Raw genomic sequence first — 23,172 nt, 5'->3', positions numbered from 1 at the left:
CCAGGCTGGGGTGGGGGGGGGAGGGAGTCATTGATGGGAGAGGGGTAGGGGGGGTGGGAGGTCTCAGCTGAGAGGGGAAGGGGGTCAGGTACAGGAAGGAGTGAGGGGGGGAGAGGGGAATCATGGAAAGGAGTGAGGACCTCTCAGGGGTGGGGGGGAGGAGGGCCTCCCCCCCACCCCTGTCATGCCAGGGGAGGAGGGGGAGGAGGAGGAGGAGGAGGGTCATATGGGGGGGGCTGGGTGTAGAGGTCTGTCATGTGAGAGGGCCTATCACTGATGGGAGAGGGGGGAGGTGGGTGGTTCCCGTCCCAGATAGGGAGGAAGGGGGAGGAGGGCATCCGTCCCTGTAAGGGAGGGGAGGAGGGGAGGGGTGGTAGGTGGTTATTTGTGGAGGGAGGGAGGGAGGGAGGGAGGGAGGGAGGGAGGGAGGGAGGGAGGGAAGGAGGGAGGGAGGGAGGGAGGGAGGGAGATCCAACCTCAGAAGGGGGGGGGGGGGAGGGGAAGGTGGTGGTGCCGGTCACTGGAGCAGGAGTGGTGGGGGGGGGGAGGGTTACTAGTGGGGGGGAGGGGGGGGTCGACTATTATGGGGAGGGGAGGTGGGAGGAGCAAGAGTGGGAGGAGCCAACTTACACTCTTGCCAGATCTCCACAAGTGGCCTTCCTCAACCAGCACGACTCACTACCAAACGCAACATACACACACACACACACGCACACCACAAACCCCCTCACGCAACACAGGGCGATTCAAACGACCAAACAACACACCGAGACGATGGCCAATCGCCGCCACGGTGCAGCCGACACAACAAGGCTGTTGTCAAAAGTTTGGGTCCACCATGCACGTGATTTACTCACCACGTGGCTGGTCGACACCACGTGCTCCTCAAGCCCCGCCCCATGCCACGATGCCACGTCTCCACCGCATGGTCTGCCACGCTCCCCAGCGCCTGCCATCGATCAAATAACTCTACTCTTTCTCTACACCTGTGAACCAGTTGATCCTCCACACAGCCTTCCTCCTCCCACTACACATGCCGCTACTACTACACTCAACCCTTGAAGCATCGTCACATATCCATGGTCGTCACATATACATATATATACACTGGAGGGGAAATTCATGATGTCGCAATGTCCAGTTCTTGATGTACACATGTACAAAGCTTCATCAACGCGTCGTTTAATGTGACGTTAATATGTGCACAGACCGCTCATGTACAGAGCTCAATCAACAAGTTGTTAATGGTACGTCATCATGTGCAGAACGTGATGTACGCGACATGCACAGGCCTTCACGTTCTCGTAAATTAAAGAGCTTAATGTGTACACGTCATGATGTATAGACTGTAATACACATGTACAGGCCTTGACGTACATGTCGCAATGTACAGACTTTATCCGTGGTAATGTACGACCCTAATGTACATACGTGTGGTAATGTGGATTTAATGTACACGTGGCAATGTACAGGCCTCAATGTACATGTTGCAATGTACAGGCCTCAATGTACACGTTGCAATGTCGAGGCCTCAATGTACACGTGGCATGTACAGGCCTCAATGTACACGTGGCAATGTACAGGCCTCAATGTACACGTTGCAATGTCGAGACCTCTATGTACACGTTGCAATATACAAGTCTCAGTCTATTCGGTCTTCAATGAACTAAAAACCACATTCAGTAAAGACTATCCTACCGACTTATTCCTCACTAGTAACGCCCTTACATTCCCGTCAGCACTGACCAAACGGCTCCAGGCTGGGCCAGAGGGAGCTCGCCCGTGCACTGTACCCCACTGGCATCACCTCAAGAGCGTCTGACACCACAAAAATGGCAGGAAAGCAGGCTTTAAAAAAATAAAAAAAAAAACTATCGTCAGACTGAACATCTGTGCTTTTCAATGGGGATAAATTTCAACTCATAATGGGGAAAATGAGAAAATACATAAACAATACAGAACACCAGAGGGGAAACAAATACCGTCGTAAATCAATGAATAATGCGAAAGAGAGTAATAATGTCGAACGACCTACACGTCAGCGACCACAACAAAACAACGGTTGCCTCCTCCAGACAGGTGGTGGGGTGGATCCTGCAGACTTTCAAGGGAAGAAAAACCAATGATGACATTTTTCACTTCCTTGATCCTCTCTCGAACAGCAGAATATTCCTGTGTCTTAGCACCACCCTACTAGGCAGTCGAAACTGCTGGAATTCTTAAAAAAAAAAAGTGTTCACAGAGCTTTCATGGCCCATAATAACGTGGCAAAGGAACTAAACGTCTGAAATCACTGAAGCTATACTCCCAGGAGCGCAGAGGGGAAGAGATAATATCATTAGCCATATAAAATCCTAGACGACATGGGCCCCAACTTGCACTCAAAAATATCATACTGGCATGCCAGGCACGGAGGACTGTAACATACTACCTCTGAAACCCAAAGGTGTGATTTGCACGAAACACCTAGAACACATGGGGCCCCAAGACCCTCCAACACCTTGCCTGCAATTATCAAATCCACCATGGGATACACAGTGGACAAGTTGAAGAGTGTCCTGGACATGTATTTCCATAGTATACCATACCAGCCAGGCTGTGAATGCTGTGTGAGCCTGAGGGCCCAGGCTCCCAATTGCCTGATCGACCAATAATCCAACCCAGCAGCCTGCTCCCAGCCCGGGCTGTGGGGACAGAAAACCCTCGAAGACTACTCCAGGTGAACTCAAGGCAGGAGAGGTGATGCGAGGCAGGAGAGTGGAAGCGTAAGGCGAGGTGAGGCAAGGGGGATGGATGGTAAGAGGTGAAGTAAGGCAGGTATGAGTGACGTGAGGTGAGATGAGGTGGGGCGAAAAAGAGTGAGATGATGTAAGGCAACATGAGTGAGGTGAGGATCGAAGAGCACGAGGGGTGGAAGGAATTATGTGAGGTGAGGCAAGGGAGGTGGCAGGAGTGAGGTGAAGCATAGACTGGGTCACATGAGTGAGAGGAGGTAAGGCAGGAGGAATGGCAGGAGTGAGGTGAGGTGAGGCCCATGGAGTAGCAACAGTGAGGCGAGGTGAGGCACGAGGGGGGAGCATCAGTGAGGAGAGGAGAGGCACGAGGGGGTTGTATTAGTGAGGTCAGGTGAGTCAGGGAGAGGGTGGCATTAATGAAGTATTATTATTATTGTCCTCCCTCCACCACTGCCACTCTCTCTCACACACACCAACCCCACCGTTTTCTCTCACGGGTCTGCCAGCACTACAATAGTCTCGACACGGACCGAGGTATGACGACAGAGGTACAGATAAAGATAAATGGGTAAACATACTGATAAATATGACTCTCTACCACGTAGGTATGTAGATACGTACAGAATGAAGTAGGTACATATAGTAGGTAGGTAGTGGGTGGGTAGGTAAGTACAGTGGTGGATGGGTGGGTAGGTAAATATGGTAGGTTGGTGGGTGATAGGGTTAGGTGGGTAAGTGGGTAGGTTGGTGGGTCAGTCGGTCATTACGGTGGGACGACATCTGTGAAGACTGCGATATTACGACATCAGCAAAAAATGTGAAAAACGAGCAAGAGGAATGGCAGTGTTATCCCAGGATAACCTTGGAACAAGATATCAGACTATACACAATTCCCAAGATAACATAAAAACAGGATATCAGACTATAAACAATATTCTAGGATAATGTAGGAACAAGATATCAGACTATACACAATTCCCAAGATAACATAAAAACAGGATATCAGACTATAAACAATATTCTAGGATAATGTAGGAACAAGATATCAGACTATACACAATTCCCAAGATAACATAAAAACAGGGTATCAGACTATGAATATCCCAGGATAAACATTGCAAAAAGATATCAGACCATACAGAATATCCCAGGATAAACATAGCAACAAGATATCAGACCATACAGAATATCCCAGGATAAACACAGCAACAAGATATCAGACCATACAGAATATCCCAGGATAAACATAGCAACAAGATATCAGACCATACAGAATATCCCAGGATAAACATAGCAACAAGATATCAGACCAAACTGAATATCCCAGGATAACACACGCAAAGAAGTAAAACTATCGAAATCGCCTTCGACCCTCAACACTTAAGTGGTGTATACCGGTTGGCGTCCTTGACCGTGACGCATTCATGGGCCGCCCAGGGTCGACTGCATGGGTCTGAATCCCGGTTGCGGCAGTCGGCCCACAGTCAACCCAGCTGTTCATCCACGCTTAAAGGTTGGTCGATAAAATGGGTACCTGGCTTAGGCTAGGGTATATATATATATATATATATATATATATATATATATATATATATATATATATATATATATATATATATATATATATATATGATGTGATTATTACACGAAAATGCACTTGGGAACTTTTCGTGTTTCATTTTCCCCGTGGTCTCATAGGAATATATATATATATATATATATATATATATATATATATATATATATATATATATATATATATATATATGTTAATGGGATGGCCTTGATTAGGGTCTCAGGCGCCCGTGCCGTCAAAATATCACTTTAAGAACATAGACGAGATAATGGCGAGGAAGGACGTGGACGTAAGGGCTGGTGGCAAGATAAGATAACAAGAGATGTCAGGGTATCTCAGGACCAATCAAGACTCTGCCATATACCATCTAAATCATTTGAAGTCATTACACAGTGCGTTTGTTCCAGCCTTTCTCAAGGGCCAACCGTAATACCTGAAGGCCACGAAATTCTGGATGCAAAAGTACATTAGAGTCTGGGCCAAGGTTTTTCATCTTCAAGTGTTTGCGCATTTCTCTTGTTACTGATGATTTCCCGGGCGAACCATGCCACCTGTAGGCCCAACATTTTGGGCACAGATACCTCAGAATGTGGGGTAGATTTTGAGCTAGAGCAGGTGGGCCTCATAAGCCATTCTGAGACTCCCAGAGGCCGCTCTTCAAAAAAGGCCTTGAGAGATCACACAGAGTTCCTTGCATTCAATTCTGAACAGCCGACCTAGCAAGCCAGGGTCAGTTAAGAATGTATATTTTCCACATAACTGAAGACAATCATGTGTTAATTAGCTTCATTACTGTTATCTAAAGCCATTAGTATGGTCTGAAACAACCAGAAAGGAAAGCAAAAGCCTGTTGACAAACACTGACAAAGCCAAGTACTTCACTACACACACACACACACATATATATATATATATATATATATATATATATATATATATATATATATATATATATATATATATATTATCCCTGGGGATAGGGGAGAAAGAATACTTCCCACGTATTCCCTGCGTGTCGTAGAAGGCGACTAAAAGGGGAGGGAGCGGGGGGCTGGAAATCCTCCCCTCTCAATTTTTTTTAATTTTCCAAAAGAAGGAACAGAGAAGGGGGCCAGGTGAGGATATTCCCTCAGTGGCCCAGTTCTCTGTTCTTAACGCTACCTCGCTAACGCGGGAAATGGCGAAGTTTGAAAAAAAAAAAAAAAAAATATATATATATATATATATATATATATATATATATATATATATATATATATATATATATATATATTGGAAAGGATCACAATTTTATTACACGAAAGTGCACTTGGGAACTTTTCGTGTTTCATTTTCCCCGTGGACTCATAGGAATGTATATATATATATATATATATATATATATATATATATATATATATATATATATATATATATATATATACTTTAAATCGGTGTGCAACTTCGTAGGGGCTCGAACACTGTGACGTACCAAGAACCAGTCAATAACAAATAGACCTTCAAGGAAGAGACGAGAGAGAGAGAGAGAGAGAGAGAGAGAGAGAGAGAGAGAGAGAGAGAGAGAGAGAGAGAGAGAGAGAGAGAGAGAGAGAGAGAGAGGGGGGGGTGATGGAAAAGAGGAACCAACTGGGAACAAATGTTTTGGTTATATGAGGCACTGGTCAACAGCCAAGACCCAGAGGTGAACCAGACGTGGTGGTGGTGGTACACGGACTTTTTGGACTCGATCCTAGGATCATGGAGGGTGTGTCGTGAGATGAGATGAGAGAGAGAGAGAGAGAGAGAGAGAGAGAGAGAGAGAGAGAGAGAGAGAGAGAGAGAGAGAGAGAGAGAGAGAGACTGTAGGCATTAAGAAATTCAGTTAAAGCAAGAACACATTTGCATCAGGGTAGGGGGATCAAAAGGGGGCATAACCACACACACACACACACACACATAGAGAGAGAGAGAGAGAGAGAGAGAGAGAGAGAGAGAGAGAGAGAGAGAGAGAGAGAGAGAGAGAGAGAGAGAGAGAGAGAGGAAGCTACAGTCATCAAAAGAACAGGTACGGTTAGAGTCCGAACTGAAGAAATCATGCAAAATACAAGCAACGGGAACTATTCGAAATGGGTCAACTCAATGGACGCTAGACGTGAAGACCGTGGATGGAGAACATGGGGCCACTGTACCAAGAGGGGCAGGCCCCATTGGGGCCACTGTACCAAGAGGGGCAGGCCCCAGGGGGACTGAGATAAGCTGTAGATAAAATGACATCTACTGTTACATACACACTAGTCATGAACAGTTATCATGTAGGAGATAACAGGTTTAGAGGGAAGTGTGTACCTTGCATGTAGGATTAACGCTTGTAGGTGTGCCTTCATCAGGTCACACTACTGTAACAGGTGTGCCTTTATCAGGTCACACTACTGTAACAGGTGTGCCTTTATCAGGTCACACTACTGTAACAGGTGTGCCTTCATCAGGTCACACTACTGTAACAGGTGTGCCTTTATCAGGTCACACTACTGTAACAGGTGTTCCTTCATCAGGTCACACTCCTGTAACAGGTGTGCCTTCATCAGGTCACACTACTGTAACAGGTGTGCCTTCATCAGGTCACACTACTGTAACAGGTGTGCCTTCATCAGGTCACACTACTGTAACAGGTGTGCCTTCAGCAGGTCACACTACTGTAACAGATGTGCCTTCATCAGGTCACACTACTGTAACAGGTGTGCCTTCATCAGGTCACACTACTGTAACAGGTGTTCCTTCATCAGGTCACACTACTGTAACAGGTGTGCCTTCATCAGGTCACACTACTGTAACAGGTGTGCCTTCATCAGGTCACACTACTGTAACAGGTGTTCCTTCATCAGGTCACACTACTGTAACAGGTGTGCCTTCATCAAGCCACAACCCTGCAACAGGTGTTCCTTCATCAAGCCACATCTCTGTAACAGGTGTTCCTTCATGAGGCCACATCTCTGAAACAGGTGTTCCTTCATCAAGCTCCTGCCGTAGAACAGGTGTTCCTTCATCAAGCCACAACCCTGCGACAGGTGTTCCTTCATCAAGCCACATGTCTGTAACAGATGTTCCTTCATGAAACCCCTGTTGTCCCGACTGGTGTTCCTTCATTAAGCCACACATCTGTGCAAGGTGATGCTTCATGAAGCTATGTACTGCTGTAAGACAGGTGTTCGTCAGAACCAAACATCTGTACAGGTGTTGCTTCATGAAGCTACCACTGTAAGACAGGTGTTCCTTCAATACAAGACTTCTAAACTCAAAATAGTCTTAACTAACTCCAGTACAATGTTTGGCACCACCACCAGTGCAATGTTTGGCACCACCACCAGTGCAATGTTTGGCACCACCACCAGTGCAATGTTTGGCACCACCTGCCTCCACTACAATGTTTGGCACCACCTACTTCCACTATAATGCCCGGCACTATATCCCTCCAATGCAATATTTGGCACTACCTACCTCCACTACCATTCTGGCACCACTTACAACATCCAATACCATTTTGGCACCACCTACCTTCACTACCATTTTGGTACCACCCACCTTCACTACGTTTGACACCACATACCGGCACTAAAAAATTTTGGTACCACCTCCCACCTCTGATACAATGTTTGGGACCATCTACCACGACCTAACTCTCGTCCAATGTTGGGCACGACCAACCACTCGTGTGCCATGTTTGGCACCATCTACCTCCAAGTAAAAAAGGTTTGGCACCACCCACCTCCAGTACAATGTTTGGCACCACCTACCTTCACTACAGGGTCTGTCACCACCTCCCTCCGGTACAGGGTGTCTCAGAAGCCTCGCCTCACCTGCGTCAAGGAGAAAAAGAGATCATTATTCCTTTATCTATCGTAAAAGAACGAGAAGTTATAACACCGCAGTGGTTACATAAAATAGATCAAAAAAATATCATTACCACAGTAGTAATTGTGGGATCAATATTCGCATTACCACAGTGGTTGTTGTATAGGGATCAATATTAACATTACCACGGTGGTGAGAGACGGGATCAATATTCACATTACCACAACAGAACGATGATATCAACATTACCAACACTGACTATACAAGGATCAATATAATATCACCATGACAATTGCAGAAGGGTCAATATCAACATAGCTACAGTGTGGTCGTAAAAAGGATCAGTATTGACCACAATGGTTATAGAAGGATCAATATTCAGATTACCACGGTGGTTACTGAAGGATCAATATCACCTAATTCAGTGGCTATAGAAGTATCAATGCCACCTAGTTCAGTGGTTGTAGGATAAATACTACAATCACCACAGTGGTTATGGAAGAATCAATATCACCTGGTTCAGTGGTTATAAGATAAATATCATAATTACCAAACAGGCTATAAGATCAATATTTTCATTACCAGTGGTTACAGAGGGATCAAAATTTGCAATACCAGTGGTTATAGAAGCATCAATATCTACACTATCAGTTGTTATAGAAAGATCAATACTTACACTACCAGTGGTGAAGGAAGTATCGCTATCTACACTACTAATGGTTACAGAGGGATCAATAATCTACAATACCATTGGTTATAGATAGAACAATATTTACACTACCAATGGCCACGGAAGGATCAATATTTAAACTACCAGTTATTATAAAACGATCAATAGTTACACCACCAGAGGTCACAACAGGTATCAATATTCACGCTAACGGTGGTTATAGAAGGATCAACACACACACACACACACTATATATATATATATATATATATATATATATATATATATATATATATATATATATATATATATATATATCCCTGGGGATAGGGAAGAAAGAATACTTCCCACGTATTCCCTGCGTGTCGTAGAAGGCGACTAAAAGGGGAGGGAGCGGGGGGCTGGAAATCCTCCCCTCTCATTATTTTTTTTTCAAATTTCCAAAAGAAGGAACAGAGAAAGGGGCCAGGTGAGGATATTCCCTCAAAGGCCCAGTTCTCTGTTCTTAACGCTACCTCGCTAACGCGGGAAATGGCGAATAGTTTGAAAGAAAAATATATATATATACATATATATATATATATATATATATATATATATATATATATATATGTTCTTAGCGCTACCTCGCTAACGCGGGAAATGGCGAATAGTTTAAAAGAAAGAATATATATATATATATATATATATATATATATATATATATATATATATATATATATATATATATATATATATATAACAATACACTACCCATTATCCATCGTTACTCAATATAATTATTAGTAATAACATTATGTACAAAAATAACGCGCTGAAATAATCATTAATCCAGTAACATCGAGCACATTTCGACGGCAACAGAGCGACTACTGACATACGAATGTAGCAACAGTAGCTGGAACTTAGCAGGAGATTATACTCATCCATCGCCCAGGGATATACCATCGCCCTGGGATATACCACCACCGCCCAGGGATATACCATCGCTCTGGGATATACTAACCGCCCAGGGATATTATACCACCACCGCCCAGGGATATACCATCCCCCTGGGATATACCACCGCCCAGGGATATACCACCACCGCCCAGGGATATACCACCACCGCCCAGGGATATACCATCCCCCTGGGATATACCACCGCCCAGGGATATACCACCACCGCCCAGGGATATACCACCACAGCCCAGGGATATTATACCATCGCCCTGGGATATACCACCACCGCCCAGGGATATACCACCACCGCCCTGGGATATACCACCACCGCCCAGGGATATTATACCATCGCCCAAGGATATACCACCACCGCCCAGGGATATACCACCGCCGCCCAGGGATATACCACCACCGCCCAGGGATATTATACCATCGCCCAAGGATATACCACCACCGCCCAAGGATATACCATCCCCCTGGGATATACCACCGCCCAGGGATATACCACCGCCGCCCAGGGATATACCACCACCGCCCAGGTATTAGTAACGTCACTCCTGGTCATGTGACGAGCTAGCACTGCGGTGGTTGTCACTTACCCCAGCCTGGCAAGGGTACAGAGTTTGTCACGTACCTCACCCAAGCACAGGCCAGCTCTCTGTCATGTATCCCCACGTCTCCTCCCGCACAGGTCACTGCTCGTCTCGTACCTCACCCTGACACAGGTCACTGCTCGTCTCGTGCCTCACCCTGACACAGGTCACTGCTCGTCTCGTACCTCACCCTGACACAGGTCACTGCTCGTTTCGTACCTCACCCTGACACAGGTCACTGCTCGTCTCGTACCTCACCCTGACACAGGTCACTGCTCGTCTCGTACCTCACCCCGACACAGGTCACTGCTCGTCTCGTACCTCACCCTGACACAGGCCACTGCTCGTCTCGTACCTCACCCCGACACAGGTCACTGCTCGTCTCGTACCTCACCCCGACACAGGTCACCGCTCGTCTCGTACCTCACCCTGACACAGGTCACTGCTCGTCTCGTACCTCACCCTGACACAGGTCACTGCTCGTCTCGTACCTCACCCCGACACAGGTCACTGCTCGTCTCGTACCTCACCCTGTGACACAGGTCACTGCTCGTCTCGTACCTCACCCCGACACAGGTCACTGCTCGTCTCGTACCTCACCCTGACACAGGTCACTGCTCGTCTCGTACCTCACCCTGACACAGGTCAATGCTCGTCTCGTACCTCACCCTGACACAGGTCAATGCTCGTCTCGTACCTCACCCTGTGACACAGGTCACTGCTCCTCTCGTACCTCACCCCGACACAGGTCACTGCTCTTCTCGTACCTCACCCTGACACAGGTCACTGCTCGTCTCGTACCTCACCCGGACACAGGTCACTGCTCGTCTCGTACCTCACCCTGACACAGGTCACTGCTCCTCTCGTACCTCACCCTGGTACAAGTCACTGTTTGCCACGTGCTTCACCTAACTTCCACGTGGATTATTGTTGGCACCCAACCCATCCATAGCACGTCCCCTTCATTTCCAACACCTGTCAACACGCACAGCAGTGCTTCGAACCCTTCTCATTTTTTTTTCTCCTCCAAATCACTGGTAACACAACGGTATCCACAGTGCCTGGTGCAGTATCGGAATGGCATCACCGATCAAAGGAGAGGGCGGGGGGAAGGGGAATCTAACACGATACACCTGGACTTTTGTACACTCAAAGAGAGATAACGAAGAGTGGAGACAGCGTCCCACTGGCTTCACTTGTCTAGTGGAGTTCCACAAGGCTCAGTCCTGGGGCCCACACTATTATCATCCATCATAGACCACGAGACTCGCCAGGAGAATCAATGAATCTGCCAATCTTGAGCTCATTCAGAGATGAGCAACCAAACTAATTCCTTCCCTCCGAAATACGACTTATGAGGAAAGACTCGAGAGACCTTACAAATGTCTGGCTAGGAAAACAGAAATAAGCGCGAACTCTCGGGGTGACGTGGTGGATGGATTCAAGATAATCTCGAAAACTCATCGTACGAACATTTCTTGGCTTAAATTAGACATAGATTCAGTAACCAATCATTTCCGCAACAGAGATTCAGTGACCAATCATTTCCGCTACAGAGATTCAGTAACCAATCATTTCCGCTACAGAGATTCAGTGACCAAATTATCATCTCCAATTTGTTTCAAGGTATTCCTTATAGATTAGATGAGTCTGCATCTTCCTTTTTTGAGAAGCTTCCATGTTTATCATAATTCATTTTCATACGTTAAGTAAAGATTATCATAATTCATCTTTAAACGTTAAGCACAGATTATAATTCATCTTTCTATATACGTTAAGTACAGATTATAATTCATCTTTCTATATACGTTCAGTACAGATTATAATTCATCTTTTTTTTCTCAGCTAAAGCCGTCAGTATTTGGTATCATTTTCATAGCTATCACTATCTGATATCAATATAGCTGACAATGTCCTATCATTATCATATCTGTCAATATCTGATATCCTCATCAAAGAGTAGTGGAGCCAACACCGTCCCTTGCGGTACCCACATAGGACGTCTCCCTCATACGTGTTCCCATTTTACTGCTGCTTTGATCTGTGTTGAGTGTCAACACTTTCATCCATCTTTCCATCTTACCTTTCATCTGCTGTTGGCGTACTTTCTACGGTAATATTCCGTGGTCTTCCTTGTCAAATGACTTGTGTAACATTAAGGAAAATTGTCCATTCTCTTTCCTGGCCTTAAGAGTTTCATGCCACTGTATTAATAGGGAGGTTCGCGTACTCTCGCCGTGTACAAATCCAAGGCGACACTTGCTAATGTAATTGGTCTTGATTATAAACTCTTCATCACACTTTCAAAGAATTTCACTGCATGCAAAGTTAAGCTATTTGGTCTGTATTATTCGAGTACAAGCCTTGGTTCCTCCTGTGTGTACTGCTGTTACAATCTGCCAGCTTGTAAGAGTCTGCAAATTTGCTTTCATCCAGACAACCAAAACAATAACATTATTGGTTTCACCACTGCTGTCCTCCTCTGTCGACCTCGTCTGTCGTCACTAATAATTGCGTAACTGCAGAAAGGTGGAAGCGTATATCTGGATGAGAGTCTGGATGTGGTGTCAATGATGATGTGGGTGGCACTGTCAAATATTATCTTTGTAGATAGTACTTCTACACTGCTGTTCCTGCGAGCTGTTTTGTAAATGTAACTGGTGTAGGAAAATGGTATGTATAAACGGTTTGGTGGGTGGGTATTACGAGTCTTCCTCTTTGACTTTCTCGTCTATTATGGTTGTGCAGTTGAGGAAAGGGGGGAGGCTGTATCTGGATGAGAGTCTGGTTTCTTGGATGAGAGTCTGGTTTCTTGGATGAGAGTCTAGTTTCTTGGATGAGAGTCTAGGTTTCTTGGATGAGAGTCTAGTTTCTTGGATGAAGTCCATGTGGATGTTATGGTCTCCCAGTCGGTTGAGAATTCGTGTGTTTGTTTCCGATGCCATTAGCAACGAGTTGCTAGATGTTTTAAGTTTGTTGTTTGGGGTTCTGTACAGGGGACTGATTAGGAAGCCAGAATATGTGCAGTGTGTACCGGTTGGTGGGTGTTTATGCTGGAGGTGAGGCGGTCGTGGATCAGTTGCTGTCCGAGTGACTGCTGTAGTCGCAGTGTTCCGCGTATTCTTCATGAATGACCCATATACGTATACAGCGGCGATAACACTGCGTACAGCATCTGACGAAGTAAGTGCTTTTCGATGATGATGATGATGATTGGCACGGTGGGCAGAGGTATATCTGTGGTCTAAGGTTGGGGCTTTGGTCGCCAGCTTTGCATTAGTCGAGAATGAGAGAAAATTCTTCCGAGTGTAACAAGACGGGTGGGTGTGACCAGAGTCCGGGCACGGCGGCCCAGGACAGCTCGAGGCAGGGAAACTTTATCTCCTTTTGGACAGTTATAGAGTGGCGATGGGCAGGGGATCCCTCAGCCTTTGAAGCTCTGCAGTCTTCAGGATCAGGGAGAAACAATGCTTTCCCGTGTACTCCCTCTGTGCCGTCGAATGCAACGAAAAAGGGAAGGCACGAGGATCTGGAAACTCTCCCTTCGTGGTATTTCACTTCCTAAAAGGGTGGAACAGGAGTCGAGCGAGGAGTGTTCATCCTTCCCGAAGACTCGGGGCTGGCGATGACTGGTGCATCTCTGCCTGACTGTGTGCACACTTCCTTACCTGATGTAATCTTCTGGTGGGAGAGGGACCTTCAACCCCCTCACAGCCCGGGCTGGGCCCAGGCTGCTGGGTAGGGTCGTTGGTCGACTAAGCTGTTGAATGACCTGGCCCGTAGGCCCAAGGTGCCTTCTAACAATGTCCTGTCTGTTATGCTACACTTGGTAAACCCTTGCACGCGGCACTCTTAAACCTGCGCACTGTGTATCCTGCGGAGTTTACATAAAAGACATTCAAACAGCATCATACAGACAATCCAGAGACAATAACCTGCACCTTGTCGGTGTGACCACAAGAAGGTGCAGACACTCCCAAGTCGCGGCCTTGAGAGGCGAAATCTTCATATAAAAGTTTATTCGTAAACGTCTCTATAGCAGTGTAGCACTGCTTTCCATCACTCTCACGGGCAAATGAATCCTTATGTCAACAATCCAGTTGAAGAAAAAGGACTTCGCCTCCTTCCACGTCCAACGTTTGCCCACGAGTTTGTATCCATTACTACCGAGCGAAACCAGATGGATCAAGTCTTTGAGTAGCTAGTTAGATCATAAACGCCTTAGATCATCCTGAATACTTGAATTAAATCAATCTCTGAACCTTTTTCTTTTCCCAGCAAGACAAGATTCAAATCGTTTAATCACCGGCTCTCACAGGATTCGCTTCTCAGCTGGATAGTCACTTCCGTAGCTCAATCCCGCTGCAATCTCTCCATCGTGCGTGTCTCTGAGGGTCAGTGGGAGTGTGTGACACTGGCAGGAGGGCTTGTGGTGGGAGGTACCACACCACCGCTGCTGGGAGGAGGGGCAAGTGGAGGGAGGACTTGTGGTAAGGGTACCATTAGTGGAAGGGCCTGTGGCGAGTGCCCCACGAGTAGAAGGACCGTTGGTGGGAGGGGCCTGTGGTGAGAGTGGCACTGGTGGGAGGGCTTGTGGTGGGCGGGGGTATACTCCTAGGAGGGCCTGGGGTGGAGGGAAGGGAGGCGGGAGGGTCAATGGTAGGAGGTGCAATGACGGGAGGGTAAGCGGAGGGCGGGCTAGTAATAAGCGTGTCACTGGTGGGAGGTCTGGTGGTGTTAAGGGCCAGTGGTGGGAGGGCCTGAAAGGATGGGTGCCAGTGATGGTGATAACAGTGCCAGTGATGGGAGTACTGGTAGGTGGGAGGTACACTGGCGGCAAGGTTAGGGGGTGGAGGAGGGTAATGGCCAGAGATGGGGGGCCAATCTTTTGAGGGCCAGCGGTGGGAGGTTGACCAGTGGTGAATTGGCTAGTGGTTGGAGGGCTAGTGGTGGGTGAGCGCGTGGAGGGAGGTGGGCCTGTGGTAGGGAGTCCAGTAGTGTGTCACTGGATGTTAGGCCAAAGGTGGTGGCAGGAGGGCAAGTGGTGGGTGCGCCAGAGGAGGGTGGGCCATGGGTGTGGAAGGGGTGTCAGCAGTGGTCTGGCCAGTGGTGGGCAGGATGGTGGGGGGAGACGAGCCAGTGATGGGAGGGAAAAATGATGGGTGGGCTGGATGTGGGAAGTGGCTAGTTCTGGAAAGTCCAACTGTGGGTAGTCCAATGGTGGGTAGACCGGTGGTGGGTGGGCTAGTAGTAACAAGGCCGATTGCAGTGGGCCAGTGATAAGTATGCAGGTGGTGAAGGTGGGCCAGTGGTGGGAGGTGGGCCACTGTTGGAAGGACCGGTGGTGGAGGGAGGTGGGCCGATTATGAGGACCACTAGTGGGTGAGCCAGTGGTGGGATGGCCAGGGGTGGGAAGGCAAGTGGTGAATGGGCCAATTGTGGGTAAGTTGGTGGTGGGCGGTGAGCCTGGGATGGGTAGCATGAGACTGAGTGGGTTGGCTAGTGGTAAGTGGGCCTGTGGTGAAAGGGAGTGGTGGGAAAGCCGGTGCTGGGTGGGCAAGTGGTGGGTGAACCAGTTTCAAATAAGCTGGTGATGGGGAGTGGGTCAGTAGTGGGAGGAACAGTGGTGGGGTGGGCTAGTGATATGCAGGGTGATGGTGGTGGGCGAGTCACTGGCACGAGGACTGGTTGTGGGCAGACAGATGGTAGGAGAGGAGGTAGGGGAGGGTGGGCCAGTAGTGGAGGGGGCCAATGGTTGGAGAGCCAATGATACGAGGACCAGTGGAGGGTGAGCCAGTGGTGGGTAGACTGATGGCTGGAGGGCTAGTGGTGATTGGGGGGGGGGGGGCAGTCAGTGGTAGGTCAGAAATTGGTAAGTGGGCTGGTGCTGGGTGGACTAGTGATGGACGGGGCAGAGGTGGGTGAGCTGGTGATGGGAAAGACAGAGGTGGGGTGGGCTAATGGTGGATGAAGCATCGGCAGGGTTAATCATGGGTTATGGGAGGGCTAGTGGTGAACCTGGCTAGTGGTGGGTGGGCCGGTTGTGGACTGTAGGTGGGCTGGGGGGGGGGGGAAGGACTGAAGTGGATGAGTTAATGGTAGGTTGTGGATTGGGTGGCTATGGATGGGACTGGTGGTGGGAGGTGCAACAGTAATGGGATGGCTAATTGTGGGTTATGGGTGGGCTGGTGATAGGTTGACTTGGAGGTAGGGCCAGTGGTAGGAGGTGGATCAGTTGTACGTGGCCCAGTGGTGGGTGGTGATCCACTGGTGAGACAGCCAGCTGTGGGTGTGCTGATAGTGGTAGGGCCAGTGGCGGATTGCCTAGTGGCAGGTGGGCCTGTAGTGGGTGGCCAGTGGAAGGTCAGTAGTGGGTTGGCTAGTGGTGGAAAGACCGGTGGTGAGTAGGCTTGTGGTAGGAGGTAGGCCAGGGGTGGGTAGGCTGGTGGTGGGAGGTGGGCCAGTGATGTGTGGGTCAGTCGTGGGTTCTAGGTGGGCTTGTAGTAGGCACGCAGGTGATGGGCTCTGGGGTGGAGAAGATGATAGGAAGTGGACCAGTCGCGGGATGCTAGTGGGAAGGCGGTATGGTGGGTAGACCGGTGGGAGGAAGGTGGGCCAGTGGTGGGTAGACCGGTGGGGGAGGTGGGCCAGTGGTGGGTAGACCGGTGGGAGGACCAGTCGTGAGTTGTGGTAGGCTAGTGATTAGAGGGGCGGTGGGCCAGTGGTGGGTGAGCTGGTCGGAGGGTGTCATGGGTTGTGAGTGGGCTGATGGTGGGTAGACTGGTGGTAGAAGCTGAGCCAGTCATGTGGGAAAGTGGGCCAATGGTGGGTTTTTGGTGGGCTGGTGAGGGGTGGGCCAGTGCTGTAACAGGACCGGTGATGCAAATAGTGGAGGGGTGGGGGGGGGGCAATGATGAGTGGGCCAACGGTGGGTGGGTTGAAGATGGGAGGATCGATCGTGGTTTGTCGGTGGGCAGGTTTCCGGTGGGTTGGCCGATGATGGGTGGGTCAGCGGTGGGTCAGCTGATGGTGGGAGGGTCAGTCGTGAGTAAAGATGGTCTTGTGGTGGGTCAGTCGTGGGTTTAAGTGATTGAGGTGGGAGGGCCAGTGGTGGGAGGTGGGCCAGTAGTGGGTCAGGTCAATCGAGTGGAGGGTGGGCTGGTGGTGAATGGGCTAATAGCAGGCAGGTGTCGTAAGAGGTGTGTGGACCAGTGATGGTCTAGTGACTAGTGGTGGGAGGAGAACCAATGGTGGGTGGGCTTAGGGTGGGATGTGGGCCACCTGTCGGTGGGAGGTGGGCCACAGGTGGAAGAAACAGCTCTGGGTTGTGGGTGGGGGAACAAGTTGAGGTGGTAGGTAGGCTGGTGGTAGAAGGGCCAGTCATCGTGAGTGGGCTGGTGGTGGTTGTTGGGCCAGTGTTGGCCAGGCAGATGATGGGGGGAGGTGGGCCACTGATGGGTAGACCAGTGGTGGATAGAGATATTGATAGGAAATGGGAGGGCGAGTCGTGAATGAGCTAGTCAGAGATGAGTGGTCCGGCGCTGAGAAGTGGGCCAGTGGTGAGATAGTCAGTCGTAGTTTGAGAGTAGGATGGTGGTGTGAGATGGGTCAGTGGTGGGTAACCCGGTGATGGAGGGGTGGGCCAATGGTGGGAGGGTCAGTCGTGGGCTGTGGGAGACAGTGATGGGTAGGCTGGGAGGTGGGCTAATGGTGGAAAGGTCAACCGTGGGTTGTGGGTGGGCTGGTGGTGGGAGGGCCAACTATGGGTAATCTAGTGGTGGTGGTGGGGGGCCCGTTGTGGGTTGTGGGTAGCAGGAGGTAGTAAGAGGGCCAGTTGTGGGGGCCAGTTATGGGTTGTGGGTAAGCAGGTGGTAGAAAGACCAGTGATGGGTTATGGTAGCCTAGAAATACGAGGACCAGTGATGGGTTTTGGGTAGCCTAGTCGTGGGAGGGCCAGTTGTGGGTTGTGGGTGGGAGGGCCAGTTGTGGGTTGTGGGTGGGAGGGCCGCCGGCTGCACGTGTCCTCGACCACTATCGTGAGCCTGTCACCTCCGTTAAATACCTACACCATCACTTGGATGTCAACATTGACGTCTTCCCCCACAGACCTGACTTAGGGCCAACCCCACCAATGGGGCCATCCGCCCCGCCAACCATCCCCACATCTCCTCCTCCTCCCGTTCTCGTTCACAACAAAAGGATCACAGGGTAATTAGTGGGAGGTCATGTGACCAGGACTGCAACCCCCTCCCTTGAACCTTTAGGCTTAGGTCACACCACAAACGTTTCATAGTCTCGTGCCGTCTCAGGCCTCTTCACCTTACTCCTCTAATTCTACAACTGCTTCATCATTTAGGCTCTCAAAACTTAATATTCAGGATGATTGGGCCGATATGACCAGCTGGGCTGGGATATTTGTAAACAAACTACACATTTGCAACGGAGCCGGTGTTACTGCGTGAAATATCTACCCCCTGAAATAACGACCCCGCCACATCCCGACCTACCTTTGCAGGACTCCTCTTGTTGCTCAAGGAATTTAGCGGCATCTAGCAGGAGTTCGAGGCTCATCTCTCCTTCCCCTGTACTACGATGGTAATTTCCACACCCACAATAGCAAAATAACGAAGAAATGAGGAATTTTTGTTAGATGAAAATGGCGCGACGGGACCAAAACACCGAGCCGTACAACTCGCCTCACTCAAGTCGTGAAATAACGAACCCACGTGTCTGCTGGCGACGAGCTGCAACCCGCGATCGTTGAATTCTCTTATGATTTTCCTCTAGTGCGGAGTATCATGGCTTTTGGCTTGGTGTACGCTACAGTTTTATAAGGTACATAATTGCTTTGCAAAGAAGTGACTGAAGATTATGTCTTTAGTGAGATATTAAAGGTAGTGTCCACGCCCAATATCAACAAGGGTCCGGTGTCGCGTCGCAGGCGGCCAACAACACGAGGAATCAACCAATCAGAGATGAACTTTATGACGTAAGAGGCGGGGCTTATTTAGATCCGCCCACTTTCCACCGCGCCACGCAAGAAGTATTGAACGACAATAGTTAACTTCACATTATCACTTGCTCATTGATTTGTGGATATCGGCTCCTCAATATGGTAATAGAATGATGCACGTGCCATAAACTTTTTGATACAAAATAGTCCATCAATGATTTGAAAAGAAAACGATGATAATACGAATTAGCTCTTCTTCTCCCTGTCAAAATCGATGCGCCATCAGCACATGGAAACATTGTATAATAATTTGCCAAACGTTTCACATGCCTGAAATTATCTTATATGACTTTAGGAGGTAAAACCTTATTGTTAATTCTATACAGAGGAAATGTTAATGTAAGATATGTATCCACTGTCCTATGTATATGGTTACTTTATAATAAAATCAAACAGGTTGTCACAGAGAAGCGGCACCCTTGTATGACGTCATGGATAGCGTGGCCTGTTATCACGTGGAGATGGATCATGTGGATGGGGCGCGGGTGTAACCAACCTAATGGAGCTGTGGATGGTGGTGTTACCAACCCAGTGGATGGCTCGGGGTTATAACTAATCTAGCAGATCTGTGAATAGTGGATTAACCAACCCCGTGGATGGGGCGGAAGTACAGCCTAGTGAATGGCAGTGTAACCAATCAAGTGGGTGGGGCACGGATATAGCCAACCTAATGGATAGTGGTGTGACCAATCCAATGGAAGGGGTGGGATATAACCATCCTAGTGGATAGTGGTGTAACCAACCCACTGAGAGGGATAGGGTATAACCAGTCTAGATCTGGGGATAGTGGTGTAACCAAACCAATGGAGCATGATGATATTTGTGTAACCAACCAAGTGGAGGGGGTGTAACTAACCTGGTCGATCGTGTGTATAGTGGTATAACCGACTTAATGGATGGGTCAGTGGTGCAACCAATCCGGAGGATAGGGCGAGGTGTAACCTACTCGTGTGAATTAGTATATGTGGGTGTAACCCAGTGGATCGTGCGGATAGTTTTTAACCAATGCAGGGGATGGTGCGGGGGTATTACCCACCCAGTGGGTCATGTGGATAGTGGTGTAATCAACACAGCCAATTATGTGGATAGTGGCATAACCAACCTAATGGATGGTGTGGGGCTGTAACCTGCTCAATGAACATGTGGATAATGATGTAACCAAGCAATTGGAGGGGCGGGGTCCTAACGAACCCAATGGATCATGAGGATAGCGGTGTAACCAACACAGTGGATGGAGCGGGAATGTAACCAACACAGTGGATGGTGAAAAGATGTAACCAACACAGTGGATGGAGCGGGGATGTAGCCAACACAGTGGACGGTGAAAGGATGTAACAAACACAGCGGATGGAGCGGGAGCGTAACCAACTCACTGGATCATGTGATTGGTGTTATAACCAATCCGTCATGAAAAACTGGTCCATTATGCTTGCCTTGCCGCTTCAATTGCATGATGCAGATTTTATGCATTGCATGGAGCGGGGGTGCAACCAACCCAGTGGATCATGTGGTGGGGAGCGGTGTAACCGATCTAGTAGATCATGTGGATGGGGCGGGGATGTAACCAACTCAGTGGATCGTTTGGATGGGGACGGTTGTCACCATCCTAGTAAATCATGTGGATGTGCCGGAGATGTAACCAACCTGGTGGATCATGTGGATGGAGTGTTGTCACCAACCTAGTAGATCATGTGGATGGACTGGGATGTAACCAACCTGGTGGATCATGTGAATGGGCACGGGTGTCACCAACCTAGTAGATTATGTGGATGGACTGGGGATGTAACCAACCTGGTGGTTCATATGAACTGCGTTGTAACCAACCCCATTGACCATGTGGATAGGGGAGTGTGTATTCATCCCAGTGGAATTGTCGGGGTCTAACCATCTCAGTTGATTTATGTGGATGGGGATATGACCAACCCAGAGGATCACGTGGATGGGATGCAACCAACCTAGTAAATCGTGGATTGGGGTGGTGTATAGCCAACAAAATGGATCTTGTGGATTGGCTATCACCAATCCATATGGATCATATAGAGGGTGGAAGGGGAGGTGGAATGATTGTCGCCAGCCCAGAGAGATCATGTGGAGGATAGTGGAGGGGTAGAATGATCTTCACAGGCCCATGTGGATCATGTGGAGGATGATGGAGGCAGAATGCCTGTCCTTGCCCATATGGATCATGTGGAAGATGGCGTGGGAGGGGGGGGGTAGAGTGACACTTCACTATCCCAAGTGGATAATTTGGAGGATGGTTGAGGAGGTGGAATTACCGCCACCAGGATAGATGTATCTGAGAAGGATGGTAGAGGAAGTGTAGCGACAGTCAACCAGCCCAGGTGGATCATGTGCACCAGGTAGAATGCCTATCACCAGCCGAGAAGGATCATGTGGAGAAGGTAGAATGGCTATACCATCCCAAGGGGATCTTGTGAAGGATGGTGGATGAAGTAGAATAACTGTCACCAGCCCGTATGGATTACAAGGATGGTGGATGAAGTAGAATGACTGTCACCAGCTCGTATGGATTACAAGGATGGTGGATGAAGTAGAATGACTGTCACCAGCTCGTATGGATTACAAGGATGGTGGATGAAGTAGAATGACTGTCACCAGCTCGTATGGATTACAAGGATGGTGGATGAAGTAGAATGACTGTCACCAGCCCATATGGATTACAAGGATGGTGGATGAAATAGAATGACTGTCACCAGCCCGTTTGGGTTACGTGGAGGATGGTTAAAGAGGTAGAATGACTGTCACCAGCCCAGATGGACTATATGGAAGATGGTTAAGGAGGTAGAATGCCAGTCACTAGCACAGGTGGATCATGTGGAGAACGGTGGTGGAGGTCATTGCCACTCACTGACAATGTCACTGGTGACTGATGGTGACGCGCCCCGTCCCCGGACGTTAGTAGACAGGGTCAGTTGTGACTGATGGTTCACCGCACTGGGCGTCTGTTGACAGTCAATTGTGACTAACAGTCGTCCCCCGTTCCATTAGGCCCCCATTGGTCAGTTAGCACTGTCAGTTGTGATTGATGGTTCTCCCGAAACGAGCGTCAGTTGACAGTCAATTGTGACTAACAGTCGTCCCCCGTCCCATTAGGCCCCCATTGGTCAGTTAGCACTGTCAGTTGTGATTGATGGTTCTCCCGAAACGAGCATCAGTTGATCCCCAGTTGTGACTGGACGTCTGCCCAGACCGTCAGTTGACACTTGTCAACTGCTAATGACCGTTCCCTCTCCAGTCCAGTCAGTTGACAGTCATTGTGAATGGTCCACCACTCCGGTTGTGACTATGGTTCCCGCCCATCAATTGACACTGTCAGTTGTGACTGGAGGTTGTAACTGAGGGTTGTATGTGACTGTTCATCATCTTTGTACGCTCAAAACATATTTTTCCTCCATATTGAAGGGACAATGGCTGAGCCTGATGTTGTAATGTTTATTTGGGCTTCGTAACGAGTGTTTCGTCGAACATGAATGATCATGGCTAAATATCTATATCTAAATATCTAAATATCTATATCTAAATATCTATATCTATATCTAAATATCTATTCATGAAATCCTTTGTTATTTATGCAAAGTCTCCGGGTTTGTAGCAGTTCGAGAAGCCAGAATTTGATTTCGTTACAAATGTGGTTAGAAATAACTTTGCGGCTGCTTATGACTCTTTTGGCTCTATCTATATTAATTACAATTAACCTATATAATATGCAGAATTATCCACCAATAAGACAAGCCATTAGACCTATAACAAAGGTGCGAGTTGTGTTTTTTAGCTGGACAATGAACGTTTGGGTC

The 23,172-nt window shown here is 48.4% G+C and overlaps 1 protein-coding gene across 6 annotated transcripts in view; it reads right to left on the bottom strand.

The window, feature by feature from the left end:
• Positions 1-19,047, bottom strand: part of LOC139766540 (uncharacterized) — a 96,123-nt gene extending 77,076 nt beyond the window's left edge. For 2 of the 6 annotated variants that reach the window (XM_071695323.1, XM_071695329.1), the window contains exons 1-2: positions 18,852-19,043; positions 8,082-8,144 (exon numbers count right to left, since the gene is read on the bottom strand). In XM_071695323.1, the coding sequence (XP_071551424.1) occupies positions 8,082-8,144; positions 18,852-18,915 (127 nt within the window). In that variant the 5' untranslated portion in view covers positions 18,916-19,043. Of the gene's footprint in view, positions 1-8,081; positions 8,145-18,851 lie in introns of all 6 variants that reach the window. The other 4 variants (XM_071695330.1, XM_071695324.1, XM_071695328.1 and 1 more) reach the window with 4 other exon arrangements.
• Between the last annotated feature and the right edge of the window lie 4,125 nt (positions 19,048-23,172).

Source organism: Panulirus ornatus, chromosome 58, assembly GCF_036320965.1.
Source record: "Panulirus ornatus isolate Po-2019 chromosome 58, ASM3632096v1, whole genome shotgun sequence".
Taxonomy (NCBI): Eukaryota; Metazoa; Arthropoda; class Malacostraca; order Decapoda; family Palinuridae; genus Panulirus; species Panulirus ornatus.
Note: the sequence above shows the minus strand (reverse complement) of the source record. Positions and strands in the feature narration are given on the sequence as shown.